We start from the raw sequence: 13,702 nt of genomic DNA, 5'->3' as shown, positions 1-13,702 counted from the left end.
ACAACAACAACAACATGGTGTACTTCAGCTATGTGGTTCTTAGTAATAGAGATTTTTTTAGGCCAAAAAAAATTGTGATTCTTACCAGGGTCACTATTTATACTGTCTGCTACTCATACCAGTAATTCAATTTATTTTACATTGTGTCCTAAAATATAGAAATAAATATGCATTCTTATAAGTATATATGCTAATGAGCTTTTTTATCATTTATTTATAATAAAGATTTCCTAAAAATAATATTAATATATGCCATCTGGATAAACGTTTTCCAAAAGCACACTTGAATTTTCTTGCCTATTTATGATGAATGATGTACTGCTGAATGATAAATGTTTTATTAACAAAGTTAGGGAGGAGCACGTCAGATACTTACACCGGTGGAGCCTACTTTACACCGGTGGAGCACACTCAAGTTAATCTACACCATGGTATAAATACAACTGACTTACCTCTATCCATTGGCGGTTTATCAGCATCCCTCCTACGCCCCATCTCGTCACTTTGAGCTCATTCTACACTTCATATGGGGAGGGGGGGTACTCAAGCTTCTGGCCCTTCCTGAGCACGTCGCCCTTCCCCAGCTTGAAGCTCTTCCCCAGACAGCACGCCAAATATGCATTACCATACTTCAGCTAATTATATGCAAGCATGAACTCATGAAAGAGATATTTGTGAGTGTTCTGTACGTGGAAGTGATGCATTTGTACAAATTGTGCTTGAATTTTGGATGAATTGCGATTTATAACGAAAGATGCATTTACATTTTTGTGCATACTGACATTTTTTAAATCGTTCATATGAACATTTCATGTCATATGTTCATATGTTTAGCATCATTATACACACTTCTGTATAAATGAAGTGCCAGGATTATCAGTTAATTAAATTACAGTATATGACTATATCCTCTTTTAAAAGGCAGAGCTCTTAAATCACTTTTGCATAGATGTGTAAAAGCAACATGAAGAAAAACTATCTCTTTTAAATATATAGATAATCAATACATGTTAAAGAGGTTGGTTTTGATTCATGTTGCTTTATGTTGTAGACACCTCTTCCAAGAATTTATATATTTATTTTTATTTTTTATTGCATCAGGTTTAACTGTTGAAATAGCAGTTTTAAGTTACAGGTGTTTTAGTATGTATCATTAGAGGTGTTGGAAACAGTTTTTCATAAAAGTAGTGAAACATTTTACTTACACCCATACTGACACATGATATTTTTTATTATTATTATTATTATTTCTTTGATGTCTGTGTGTATAGAAATGTACAATGTACATTGTATGTGTGTACTGTAAAGATTATGTCCTTGGAGACAATGGCTATGTTTTACATGCACAAGTTTTGGTTCAATCGGACTGAATCATTTCGATTAACGAATCTGATTGTAGTGTTTACTTGAATGCTAAATAAAGGGATCAAATTTATGCATGCATTTATATGTCACGAGCTTAATATAGGAATTTTATTTTATTTTTTACATGTGCACACTGCACAAATATAGAGTTTCTCACTGTTTGCACATAATATCCACTCTCCTAGACTGTTTTGACAAATGACACACCAAACGAGCGGCTCTTGAGCCGTCATTATGTTTTTTAGGGGCCTAGGTTCTGAATGTATTTTTGTGAATATGTTTGTGGTTTTGTTCAAAGAGTTATGTGATTAAATCCAAACCACACAATGAATCACCAGAGCGTAGATGGAACTAGACCTGTCATTCGCAAAAAAATTAATAAAACCTAAATAAAAATTTTAAAACTGTAAAATTATCAGATTGTTTTGTTTATGATTTATTAAGAATTACAGAGCTTTAAAATACTTACATTTTTAATTTGTAATTAATTTCCTGTTTTTTTTTATTACTGTTTAATTGAACGTTTACTTAAAAGCTTGGATCTTTGGAGCTTTCTTAATTGACAAATACGTTTATGGCTACATAGCCTTGTGATTTAATTTGTTAATATTTTTGTATTTATTTAAATATTAATATTGACTTTATTTACATTTATTTTAAGTACTTTATTCAATATCCTAGTATTGTTTGCTGTGAAATTCACTTGTATTGGTATTAACATCTTTAACTGGAACACTATGCCACTGTTTTCTGGTAGTTTATGTCCATTGTCATTGTTAACCTTTGTGAAAAGGAAGTCTGCTTAACTGTACTGAATGTACACTTGTATTGTATTTAAAATCATAAAATGAAAAAAGAAGAAGTACTTTATGACTGCCGACCTGACAGCTGTCCAGAAGGCCATCATTGACACCCTCAAGCGAGAGGGTAAGACACAGAAAGAAATTTCTGAAACGAATAGGCTTTTCCCAGAGTGCTGTATCAAGGCACCTCAGTCGGAAGTCTGTGGGAATGAAAAAGTGTGGCCAAAAAACGCTGCACAACGAGAAGAGGTGACCGGACCCTGAGGAAGATTGTGGAGAAGGACCGATTCCAGACCTTGGGGGACCTGCGGAAGCAGTGGACTGAGTCTGGAGTAGAAACATCCAGAGCCACCGTGCACAGGCGTGTGCAGGAAATGGGCTACAGAGAAGCAGCACTGGACTGTTGCTCAGTGGTCCAAAGTACTTTTTTCGGATGAAAGCAAATTTTGCATGTCATTCGGAAATCAATGTGCCAGAGTCTGGAGGAAGACTGGGGAGAAGGAAATACCAAAATGCCTGAAGTCCAGTGTCAAGTACCCACAGTCAGTGATGGTCTGGGGTGCCATGTCAGCTGCTGGTGTTGGTCCACTGTGTTTTATCAAGGGGCAGGGTCAATGCAGCTAGTTATCAGGAGATTTTGGAGCACTTCATGCTTCCATCTGCTGAAAAGCTTTATGGAGATGAAGACTTCGTTTTTCAGCACGACCTGGCACCTGCTCACAGTGCCAAAACCACTGGTAAATGGTTTACTGACCATGGTATTACTGTGCTCAATTGGCCTGCCAACTCTCCTGACCTGAACCCCATAGAGAATCTGTGGGATATTGTGAAGAGAAAGTTGAGAGACGCAAGACCCAACACTCTGAATGAGCTTAAGGCCACTATCAAAGCATCCTGGGCCTCCATAACACCTCAGCAGTGCCACAGGCTGATTGCCTCCATGCCACGCCGTATTGATGCAGTCATTTCTGCAAAAGGATTCCCGACCAAGTATTGAGTGCATAACTGAACATAATTATTTGAAGGTTGACTTTTTTTGTATTAAAAACACTTTTCTTTTATTGGTCGGATGAAATATGCTAATTTTTTGAGATAGGAATTTTGGGTTTTCATGAGCTTTATGCCAAAATCATCAGTATTAAAACAATAAAAGACCTGAAATATTTCAGTTGGTGTGCAATGAATCTAAAATATATGAAAGTTTAATTTTTATCAATACATTATGGAAAACAATGAATTTTATCACAATATGCTAATTTTTTGAGAAGGACCTATATATAGCATATACAAGTTAAGAATCACTGATTTTAAAATTGAATCTAATTTAGGCTGGTCAGACCAGCTGACTGTCAGTCAAGGCTAAAAAAGAATTTAAAAATCCAATTGCTTGAGGGATGAAGGATTGTTTGGACCTGTTTTTAGTGCATCGAGGAACACAATATCTTCTGCCAGATGGTAATAATTCAAATGCATCTGAAAGGGGATGTCTCTTATCATTCACAATGATATTAGCTTTACTCAGCCCACTCTCTTTATATATACTCTCTATACTTGGTAACTTAGTTCCCAACATTTTGCTTATCATTGTTATTACATTCCTCAATGATTTCTTATGAGCCTCTGAAGGATTTCCATACCAGCAGCTCACACAGAAAGTCATAATACTTTCTATAAAAGCCCCATAAAACATCAAAAGCAATCTGCTATGGACATTAAAGGTCACGTTTTTCGCGCTTTTTTGAAGCTTTGATTGTGTTTACAGTGTGCAATATAACGTGTTCATGTTTTGCGTGTAAAAAAACAGTATTTTTCACACAATTCACCTTACTGTATACTGCTGTTTTCACTGTCATAAAAATGGTCTGATGACTTCCTTGTTCTATAAAGTCCCTCCTTCAGAAATACGTAACGAGTTCTTATTGGGCCAGCAGTTCCTGTGTTGTGATTCGACAGCAGCTTAGCGCACGCGGCCCTCCTGGAATCGCGCGATTGGACTAGTTTTGAGAAGCAAGTGGGCAGGAGCATGTGCTGGAGATGTACTTATAATCACAGGAGCGTTTTTACTGACGAGATGCGCGTTGCCCTTTGTGTAATAAGTTACAGAAACTGTTAAACGCACCAACTTAAATAATAAAATACACTTAGCGGTTGTGGTCCATAAACAACGCCTTCTCCAGACAAAGAGGGAACTGCTCCATCTTTCAAGAATAATCTTTGTGCGAATCCGGCATTAAACTGATTGAGATTGAGAAAGCTGTCCTCAGCAAAATGAGCTGCACATACAACACGAATTCCGGAAAAGTTGGGACGTTTTTTAAATTTTAATAAAATGAAAACTAAAAGACTTTCAAATCACATGAGCCAATATTTTATTCACAATAGAACATAGATGACATAGCAAATGTTTAAACTGAGAAAGTTTACAATTTTATGCACAAAATGAGCTCATTTCAATTTTGAAATGTTACAGTTCTGTTCTGCTACAGGTCTCAAAATAGTTGGGACGGGGCATGTTTACCATGGTGTAGCATCTCCTTTTCTTTTCCAAACAGTTTGAAGACGTCTGGGCATTGAGGCTATGAGTTGCTGGAGTTTTGCTGTTTGAATTTGGTCCCATTCTTGCCTTATATAGATTTCCAGCTGCTGAAGAGTTCGTGGTCGTCTTTGACGTATTTTTCGTTTAATGATGCGCCAAATGTTCTCTATAGGTGAAAGATCTGGACTGCAGGCAGGCCAGGTTAGCACCCGGACTCTTCTACGACGAAGCCATGCTGTTGTTATAGGTGCAGTATGTGGTTTTGCATTGTCCTGCTGAAATAAACAAGGCCTTCCCTGAAATAGACGTTGTTTGGAGGGAAGCATATGTTGCTCTAAAACCTTTATATACCTTTCAGCATTCACAGAGCCTTCCAAAACATGCAAGCTGCCCATACCGTATGCACTTATGCACCCCCATACCATCAGAGATGCTGGCTTTTGAACTGAACGCTGATAACATGCTGGAAGGTCTCCCTCCTCTTTAGCCCGGAGGACACGGCGTCCGTGATTTCCAACAAGAATGTCAAATTTGGACTCGTCTGACCATAAAACACTATTCCACTTTGAAATAGTCCATTTTAAATGAGCCTTGGCCCACAGGACACGACGCCGCTTCTGGACCATGTTCACATATGGCTTTCTTTTTGCATGATAGAGCTTTAGTTGGCATCTGCTGATGGCACGGCGGATTGTGTTTACCGACAGTGGTTTCTGAAAGTATTCCTGGGCCCATTTAGTAATGTTATTGACACAATCATGCCGATGAGTGATGCAGTGTCGTCTGAGAGCCCGAAGACCACGGGCATCCAATAAAGGTCTCCGGCCTTGTCCCTTACGCACAGAGATTTCTCCAGTTTCTCTGAATCGTTTGATGATGTTATGCACTGTAGATGATGAGATTTGCAAAGCCTTTGCAATTTGACATTGAGGAACATTGTTTTTAAAGTTTTCCACAATTTTTTTACGCAGTCTTTCACAGATTGGAGAGCCTCTGCCCATCTTTACTTCTGAGAGACTCTGCTTCTCTAAGACAAAGCTTTTATAGCTAATCATGTTACAGACCTGATATCAATTAACTTAATTAATCACTAGATATTCTCCCAGCTGAATCTTTTCAAAACTGCTTGCTTTTTTAGCCATTTGTTGCCCCCGTGCCAACTTTTTTGAGACCTGTAGCAGGCATTAAATTTTAAATGAGCTAATTAAGTGGATAAAAGTGTAAAATTTCTCAGTTTAAACATTTGCTACGTTATCTATGTTCTATTGTGAATAAAATATTGGCTCATGTGATTTGAAATTCCTTTAGTTTTCATTTTATTAAAATTTAAAAAACGTCCCAACTTTTCCGGAATTCGGGTTGTAGTTTTACATGTGGATTATAATTTTCGGGAACCGAGTTAAACATAAATTGTAACCATTAATCTCCAAGTAGTGTCCCTGGGAAGGCCAAACAAACATGATTGGACTCCGAGATGAAAATAACAGCGTTTCAACGACATAGCGACAAACACAAACGCAGTTCTTCCTCCTTCTCCGTCGGAGCGCAACAAGACCATGCCCCCCTTTTTGTGAATTCATTTGGGCGGAGGTTAGTCAAAAAGCTGTTTTAGTGACGTCATTACTGCAGGAACTAGAGGGATGTAGTCCAAACGGGTCGTTTTTTGTAGGCAAATTATGTTAAATAAAATATCTTGCTTTGCATTGAACTTTGAGCTTTAGAATTTTACAGATATTATTTATACTTTAACAAGAACATTACACACTAACTAAAGTTTAAAACACGGGATCACGAAGAAGGGGACCTTTAAAAGAAATTAATTTCTTAAAGAAATACAACCTTTGTTGTATCTTCTTACTTAAAAAGTCAGTCCATACATCCCATTTAAGCTTATGATCCAAGACTATACCGAGATATTTATAATGTGCTACTACTTGTAGGTGGACTGTGTATTGAATTTTAAGGTCACTGATTTTGTCTGGCCTGTCAAACCATTGAGTCGGGCATCAGGCCAGTCCTTCGCAGCTGCTCTTTCTGTAGTTCCTTTGACCGGGTAAACACCCATCCCCCCTCGTCCCACAGGACCATCCTTCACTGCTGGTGCAGCCTGGGTGACTGAGTGCATTGTGTATCTTGGTGGATGTAGGACGGTTTTGTCAACATGTCAAGAGTCCAACATAAGTTCCTAGCTAGCTCAGCAAATCTTTGTAACCGAGTTTCATGTGCTTTACATCAAAAAGAAACAGAAGCAGGTAAATACATCAACATTTCCAAACAGATTTATGCCTAAAGAAACAGCAAGGCAAAACAAAGCCCTGAAGAATCCAGCTAAACCAGTCTGCTGACATTAGTTTTCTTTGAGGTGTACTTTCTGTGAGTTTGTAGGTCTGCCGTAATTATAGTTGACCCTTCACAAAAAAAAAAAAAACCTCCCAATTGTTTAACCAGCCTGACACACACATGTACAAACTCAGGCAGGTGGAAACAACATAATGTTTATGGTGTCTGGAAGCTTTATTGCAGTGCAGAAATGAAGCACGTTTCTAGAGAAATCACAGTGCTTTGTTCCTACATATATTATGTGTTTATCTTACATATTTAACTGTTCAGAATTTTTGGGTTGGTAAGATTTTTTTTATGTTTTTGAAAAAGACAATGCTCAAAACTGCATTTATTTGATCAAAAATACTGTAAAAACTGTAATATTGTGAAATATTGTTGCGATTTAAAATCATGTTTTTGTATTTGAATATGTTTAAAAAAAAAAAGATTAATTCCTGTGATGCAAATAATAAATTTTCAGCATCATTACTCCAGTCTTCAGTGTCACATGATCCTTCAGAAATCATTCTAATATGCTGATTTACTGCTCAAGAAACATTTCTGATTATTATCAGTATTGAAAACAGTTGTGCTTCTTAAAGGATTAGTTCACTTCCAGAATAAAAATGTACAGAAAATTTACTCACCCCCATGCCATCCAAGATGTTCATGTCTTTCTTTCTTCAGTTAATTTATCAATAAATTATAGTTTTTGAGGAAAACATTCCAGGATTCCATGTGGTGAACAACGGGTCCAAATTGCATTTTTAATGCAGCTTCATCCCAGATGAGGTATAAGGTCTTATCTAGCGAACATCATTTTCTATTAGAAATAAAATAAAATAAAAAAAAATACAAATTTACGTACTTGTTAACCACAACTGCTTGTCTTGCATTAGCTCAGCTATGCGTATTACCTAGTCATTTTGGGAAAGTCACATGTGACATAGGCAGAAGTACCAACCACTGTTTACAAAGCTAATGTGCAAAGAAAGTCAAATGCCCTTTACAATAAAAGGTAAAACAATGATGTGGACGATTTTGAAGTTGGAGAAGAAAATTAGATTCGTTTTTTCCACCCTACCATACCTCTCTGAACCAGCATATACCTTTCCAACGTGATTATGTAATGCATAAACTTGCAGATGTGTATCACGAAGCTAGTCAATTTTTTGTGCATTTATTTATTTTTTAAGAAAATGACTGATCGTTTCACTAGATAAGACCCCTATTCCTCGCCCAGGATCGTGTACAGTCCTTTGAAGCTGCATTGAAACTGCAATTTGGACCTTTCTATTGGATCCGTTGGCCACCATTAAAGTCCATTATATAGAGAAAAATCCTGGAATGTTTTCCTCAAAAACCTTTCTTTGCGATTAAAGACAAAAAGACATAAACATCTTGGATGACATGGGGGTGAGTAAGTTATCAGGACATTTTTATTTTGGGTGTGAACTAAGCCTTTATGGCTGAAATACACTACAAAATTTTAAAAGTCATGTAATGTTTCCCAACCATAGATTTTTGAGGGAACTGTAATATGTTTTTTTTTTTCAGATTTCTTTAATGAATCTAAAGTTTAAAAAACACAGGAGTATTTATTTGGAATATAAATCTTTTGTAACATTATGTCTTTACTGTCACTTTTGATCAATTTAATGCATCCTTGTTAAGTACAAGTACTAATTTATTTTATTTTCTCTTTGCTCTTTTCATGTTTAGGTCTGGATGACACCCTAAAACAGTATGTGCACAACTTTGAGAGAGAGAAGATTAATGGAGAACAGCTATTGAAGGTCTCACATCAGGACCTTGAGGAACTGGGCATTGTCCGCATTGGCCACCAGGAACTGGTTTTGGAGGCTGTAGATCTACTCTGTGCTCTGGTTAGTGTTCTTATTCACTCAGTTTTGTGTATGTTCACAATAAGTACATTTTACCAAATGAAAAATCAAACAAAAATTAATCGCTCCCTCTCACACCATTTACTACCACTGGAGCATTTTCAGACCTGAAGTGCCAGGATGTTTTGTCAGTCCACACTCAGTACAAGCCCTAGTAAAGCTGCTATTACAGTCAACACATTTTGCCAAACCACACTTACTGAGAGCAGGCAACACAGAATGAACAAGCATTCACACAGGACGTGTTCTTGCTTTCAAGAACAATTTATTTGATAATTCCATTAAACTATAAAATTTGTCCTAAATTAGTCACCCCCCCCCCAACCCCAAAAAAAACTTTGAATATGTTTTTATTTTATACTTTATTCTATTTTCTTATGTAGTTATTTTACGTTTGTTATGTGGTTTTGTATTTTTATTTTATTATTGTATTTTTGTGTTTCATTTTTATTTATTTAGTTATTAAATTAACTATATATATAATATCTAAGTTATTAAATAGTAAATCAGTTTCTACTAGAGATCGGGATCCTCAAGGTTGGGATTGGGGCCGATCAAGTATTTTTTAAACTAATCTGTATCAGCTCTCCTCAGCCTTATTTTATGTCAGTTGTCATGCCGGTGTTGTGCAGTAGGAGGCAGTATGCATTGTAAAGTGGGTTTGCCAATAGCCATTAAAAGGAAAAGAAGACGCTCAAATGTATCGAATCGAATCGCGATTTGAGACGTTGCGATTTACTAATCGCAAAAGCCTGCGATGTGGACGCGATATTACTCTGTTCTAGAGCATATGCATGACAGTCTTGAGTGGCAGTTATACTAACCAATAGAGTGAGCGCACATCCGTTGTCCCCAATCAGCTCTGCTCTAGGCAACTGTGTAAACGCCCACCATTAAAAAAAAAAACACCAGAAAGCAGGAGAGAGACAGAGTGGGATTATGGCATCTACAGGGTCAGGTCAATAGTTAGGCAATTAAAACTAAAGAAAAACGTTATGTAACTTAAGGTTTTAAAAGACAAACAACGACCAAAAAGATAATTTACAAGAGCTGCGTCACAATGAATAGCATCTCTTATTGCATGTTCGCTATTCCCCATTCAGAAGACCGCACACACAGCCTGTGTCTCTGAATGCTTCTCAAACTCGCTCCTCTCTTCCCCACGCAGTGCGAATCCCACGTCACAGACGAGCCGTTCACACTTGCCACACTCACGCAGCCTGTTTAGTAACGCTCGGTTATATTCGCGCGCGCACTGCACCGCAAATCTCCACCAGCACATCTGGCAGTATGGATGAGACTTGACGCATGCGCGCAACCTGCGTAGACTCGTGCCTAGCTCCGCGTTTAAAACGAATGTAAATTCAGTCTAACTGCTTGCTAATTTCACTTTAATGAAATGAAACATTCAGTACATTTTCCACTTTTTCTTAAAATCCCAAATACAGTGTAACATGTAATACTTTAATAATTGACTAAAGAAATACAGTTCTTTATTTATATAAAAAAGTTAATTCTATAAAATTACTTATACCATTATAATTTTGTCTGCTGAAAAAAATAAAATAAATTATATATATATATATATATATATATATATATATATATATATATATATATATATATATATATATATAAAACCCCTCCCAAAATGTAAATTGAAACTTGAAAGGATTTCAGGGTTATAATGGGAATTGTACTGGATAGAACAGTAATTCCTAATGGAATTATGCCAAGAACTAAAAAGGAATTTTGTAATGGTTTCATCGAAACTATGAGAAAGTTGTTTTTGTTTTTTTTTAAGCAGGGTAATGATACTCATACTGTGCTGCACATTATTGACAATATTGAGCTGAAGCTTGACTTGGCAAATTTAAAATCGCAAAAGCTGTCAAAAAAAACGCAATTAGATATTTTCCCCATATCGCACAGCCCTACCGTGAGCTTCATGCTTTCTAACCTTATGTCCACTTTATGTTGCAATTATTTTGCTAATTGAACATATAAAATACGAGAAGTTTATATCAGTAGTTCCGTGTTCATAATTGTGTACACAAAATGGGCCCTATTTTAACGATTTAAACGCAAAGTGTAAAGCGTGGGGCGCAGGTGCACTCAGGGCATGTCCAAATCCACTTTTGCGCGTGCGCGAAGTTAAAGCACGTGAGCAGATCATCTACGGGACAAGCAGGAATCCACCAAAGCTCCGCACTATGAGTCAGTTAATATATATGTGTGTGTATTGGCATGATTGTTCAATTAATTAGCCAATTTCATTCATCATTATAAGCTCCTTAAAATAGTAATGCGCCAGCAATACGCCTGAACACACCTCTTTTTTAGACCAGCACGGCCATGGGCGCACAAATGGGCACAAATGCATTTGCTAATTAAACGACATGGCACTGGATGGGAAAATGCGAACGGCGCCAGACTGAAACTAGCAAACACACTTGCGCTTCGCCTTGCGTCGCATTGCGCCGGGTGTATGATAGGGCCCAATATGTTTATAAAGTCTACCATTGTAACATGTATTAAGGGAAGATATTGAGTACAAAACAGGGTGCAGGTGAGGGAGAATTAGTTAACAGGGTTAACAAGAGGGGCTGAGAAAACATCAAGATAACTGCGGAACACATGACAAGCCTTCAAAAAAAAAGACCATGTGCTCCAGGACAACAAGGCCTAGGCAGACCCCACCGAGATCATGACAAAACATACATTCCTTTAGTAAAATGCAAATATCTGGAAAAATGCCTGTTATTGTCTTCTTGCATTATTTTCCTGTTTGATACTGTAGCTGCTTTGACACAACCAGTATTGTAAAGCGCTATACAAATAAAGGTGAAAAAAAGTATTGGATTGAGACTCTGTATCGACAGTTATTTAGTGTTCAGTAACTCGTATCGGGGACAAAAAAGCTGATTGGGACATCCCTAGTTTCTACATCGCTTAGACTCCTAACATAGCACTGTGTCTACACTGTATGCAATTGGTTTAGCTTGGAGCAAAGTGACTAAATACTATAGAAACCATTGTAATCAGTGATGCTGTCTCCACTGGATAACAGCACAACACGACAAATCCCTGACAATAAACTGATGCCTCGTTCTACTTATGGCATACTGATACAAAGTTCAAATAGTTTGCAACTGTTGCTTTATTGCGTCCAGTATAGATAGCCTCAGGCTGTTGCATCGCGGCACGGTGTGACACAACAACTCATGTCCAGTGTAGACACAGTGTAAAGTAAATTTCAGCATTCCTTTTAAACATATCTTTGAGCAATATCGCGTAGATCTTCATATATTTTATTTATTTATTATTCCTTTATTTAACCAGGGGAAATCATATTGAGACGATAGTCTCTTTTTCAAATGGTCCCTGGCCAAGAAAGGCAGCACTTAAAAATGTAAAAAAAGAAGGAAAGAAAAAAAAAACTCATCTACAACAAACAAAACATACCAAATTACACAATAACATATCAGTACCACATAAACCATACCACAACACATAACAATGACAAAAGTCAGATACAACAACAAACAAAATATAACACAATAACAAAATAACCAAGACATCCTACTACACGCAGTATGGCAGCTACATGAAGCTCCATACAAGAGTCAAAACAGATCAGCAGCCTATATACAATTTAAAATCATTAAGTAGGATAATAATGCTTATCTTCAACTGTTTCTGCAAAGCATTCCAGGTTAAAGGAGCATTGTAACCGAAGGCAATTTTACCAAATTCAGATTTTACAGCAGGTGTAGTAAAAAGAATGCTATTAGACCTAAGAGTGTATCTATTGTTTTCTACAAAAGAGAAAACTGATAAATAAGAAGGCAACAGTCTTAACACTGCCTTATAAATAAAAATAAGCCAGTGATGCTGCCTACGAATTGAGAGTGGAGGCCAACCTGATAAACTATACAAACTACAATGATGTGTAAAATACTCAGCTTTAGTGTCAATGGTATGGCAGAATGGTATACAAAATCCAATGAATGTAAAACAGACTTTGCTGCATGCAAGTACAGAATATCTCCATAGTCTACAACAGATAAAAAGGTAGCAGCAAGTTCCTTTCTTGCCTTTAAATTAAAACAAGCCTTATTTCCATAATAAAATCTTAGTTTAACTCTCAGCTTTTTTAACAACTTATCTACATGGGGTTTAAAAGTGAGCTTTTCATCTAACAAAAAAACAGTAATTATAACACGACACTCTTTCAATTTTCTGGTCATATAGAGTAATAATTTGAGGCAAATCCTGTACATTCCTAGAATGAGTAAATAACATAAATTTTGTATTTTTAGAATTAAGTTCCAAATTTAAGTAATTTTTTTTGTACAACTGTAAAAGGATCCTGCAATTTATTTAATGCCTCATATGTAGATCTAGCAGTACTGTATATAATAGTATCATCCGCATAGAGATGTACAGCTACATCTACATTTGTAGAGCCCAGTCTCGGGAGTACCCCCCGGCCTGCGAGGGGCGATGGGATGGGAAGAAGGAGATGGGAACCGGCGGACAATCAAATAATGCTTCAATAATAAAATTAACACGAAACAGCGTTTTTGACTGCCGCGCACAAACAAAACCAAACACAAAATAAAATCCAGGCCTGGTCCTCTCTAGCCCTTCACTGTTGTTGCTCCTCTTTTGTATCCTTCCAATCTCCTCCGTGGGATGCGAGACCGGTGAGTTGAGCAGGTGGACAGATTTCAACTAGACAGATTTCAATAGCATTATCAGACATCCCA

At 37.0% G+C, this 13,702-nt stretch overlaps 1 protein-coding gene across 1 annotated transcript in view; it reads left to right on the top strand.

Annotated features, from left to right (window-relative positions):
- LOC132111811 (connector enhancer of kinase suppressor of ras 3-like) overlaps positions 1-13,702 on the top strand; it is a 121,914-nt gene that overhangs the window by 18,880 nt on the left and 89,332 nt on the right. Inside the window, exon 2 of the mRNA XM_059519416.1 lies at positions 8,749-8,912. Coding sequence (XP_059375399.1) covers positions 8,749-8,912 — 164 coding nt within the window. The remainder of the gene's footprint in view (positions 1-8,748; positions 8,913-13,702) is intronic.

Source organism: Carassius carassius, chromosome 31 (genome assembly GCF_963082965.1).
Source record: "Carassius carassius chromosome 31, fCarCar2.1, whole genome shotgun sequence".
Taxonomy (NCBI): domain Eukaryota; kingdom Metazoa; phylum Chordata; class Actinopteri; order Cypriniformes; family Cyprinidae; genus Carassius; species Carassius carassius.
The sequence above is the reverse complement of the archived record's forward strand: the minus strand, read 5'-3'. Positions and strand labels throughout refer to the sequence as shown.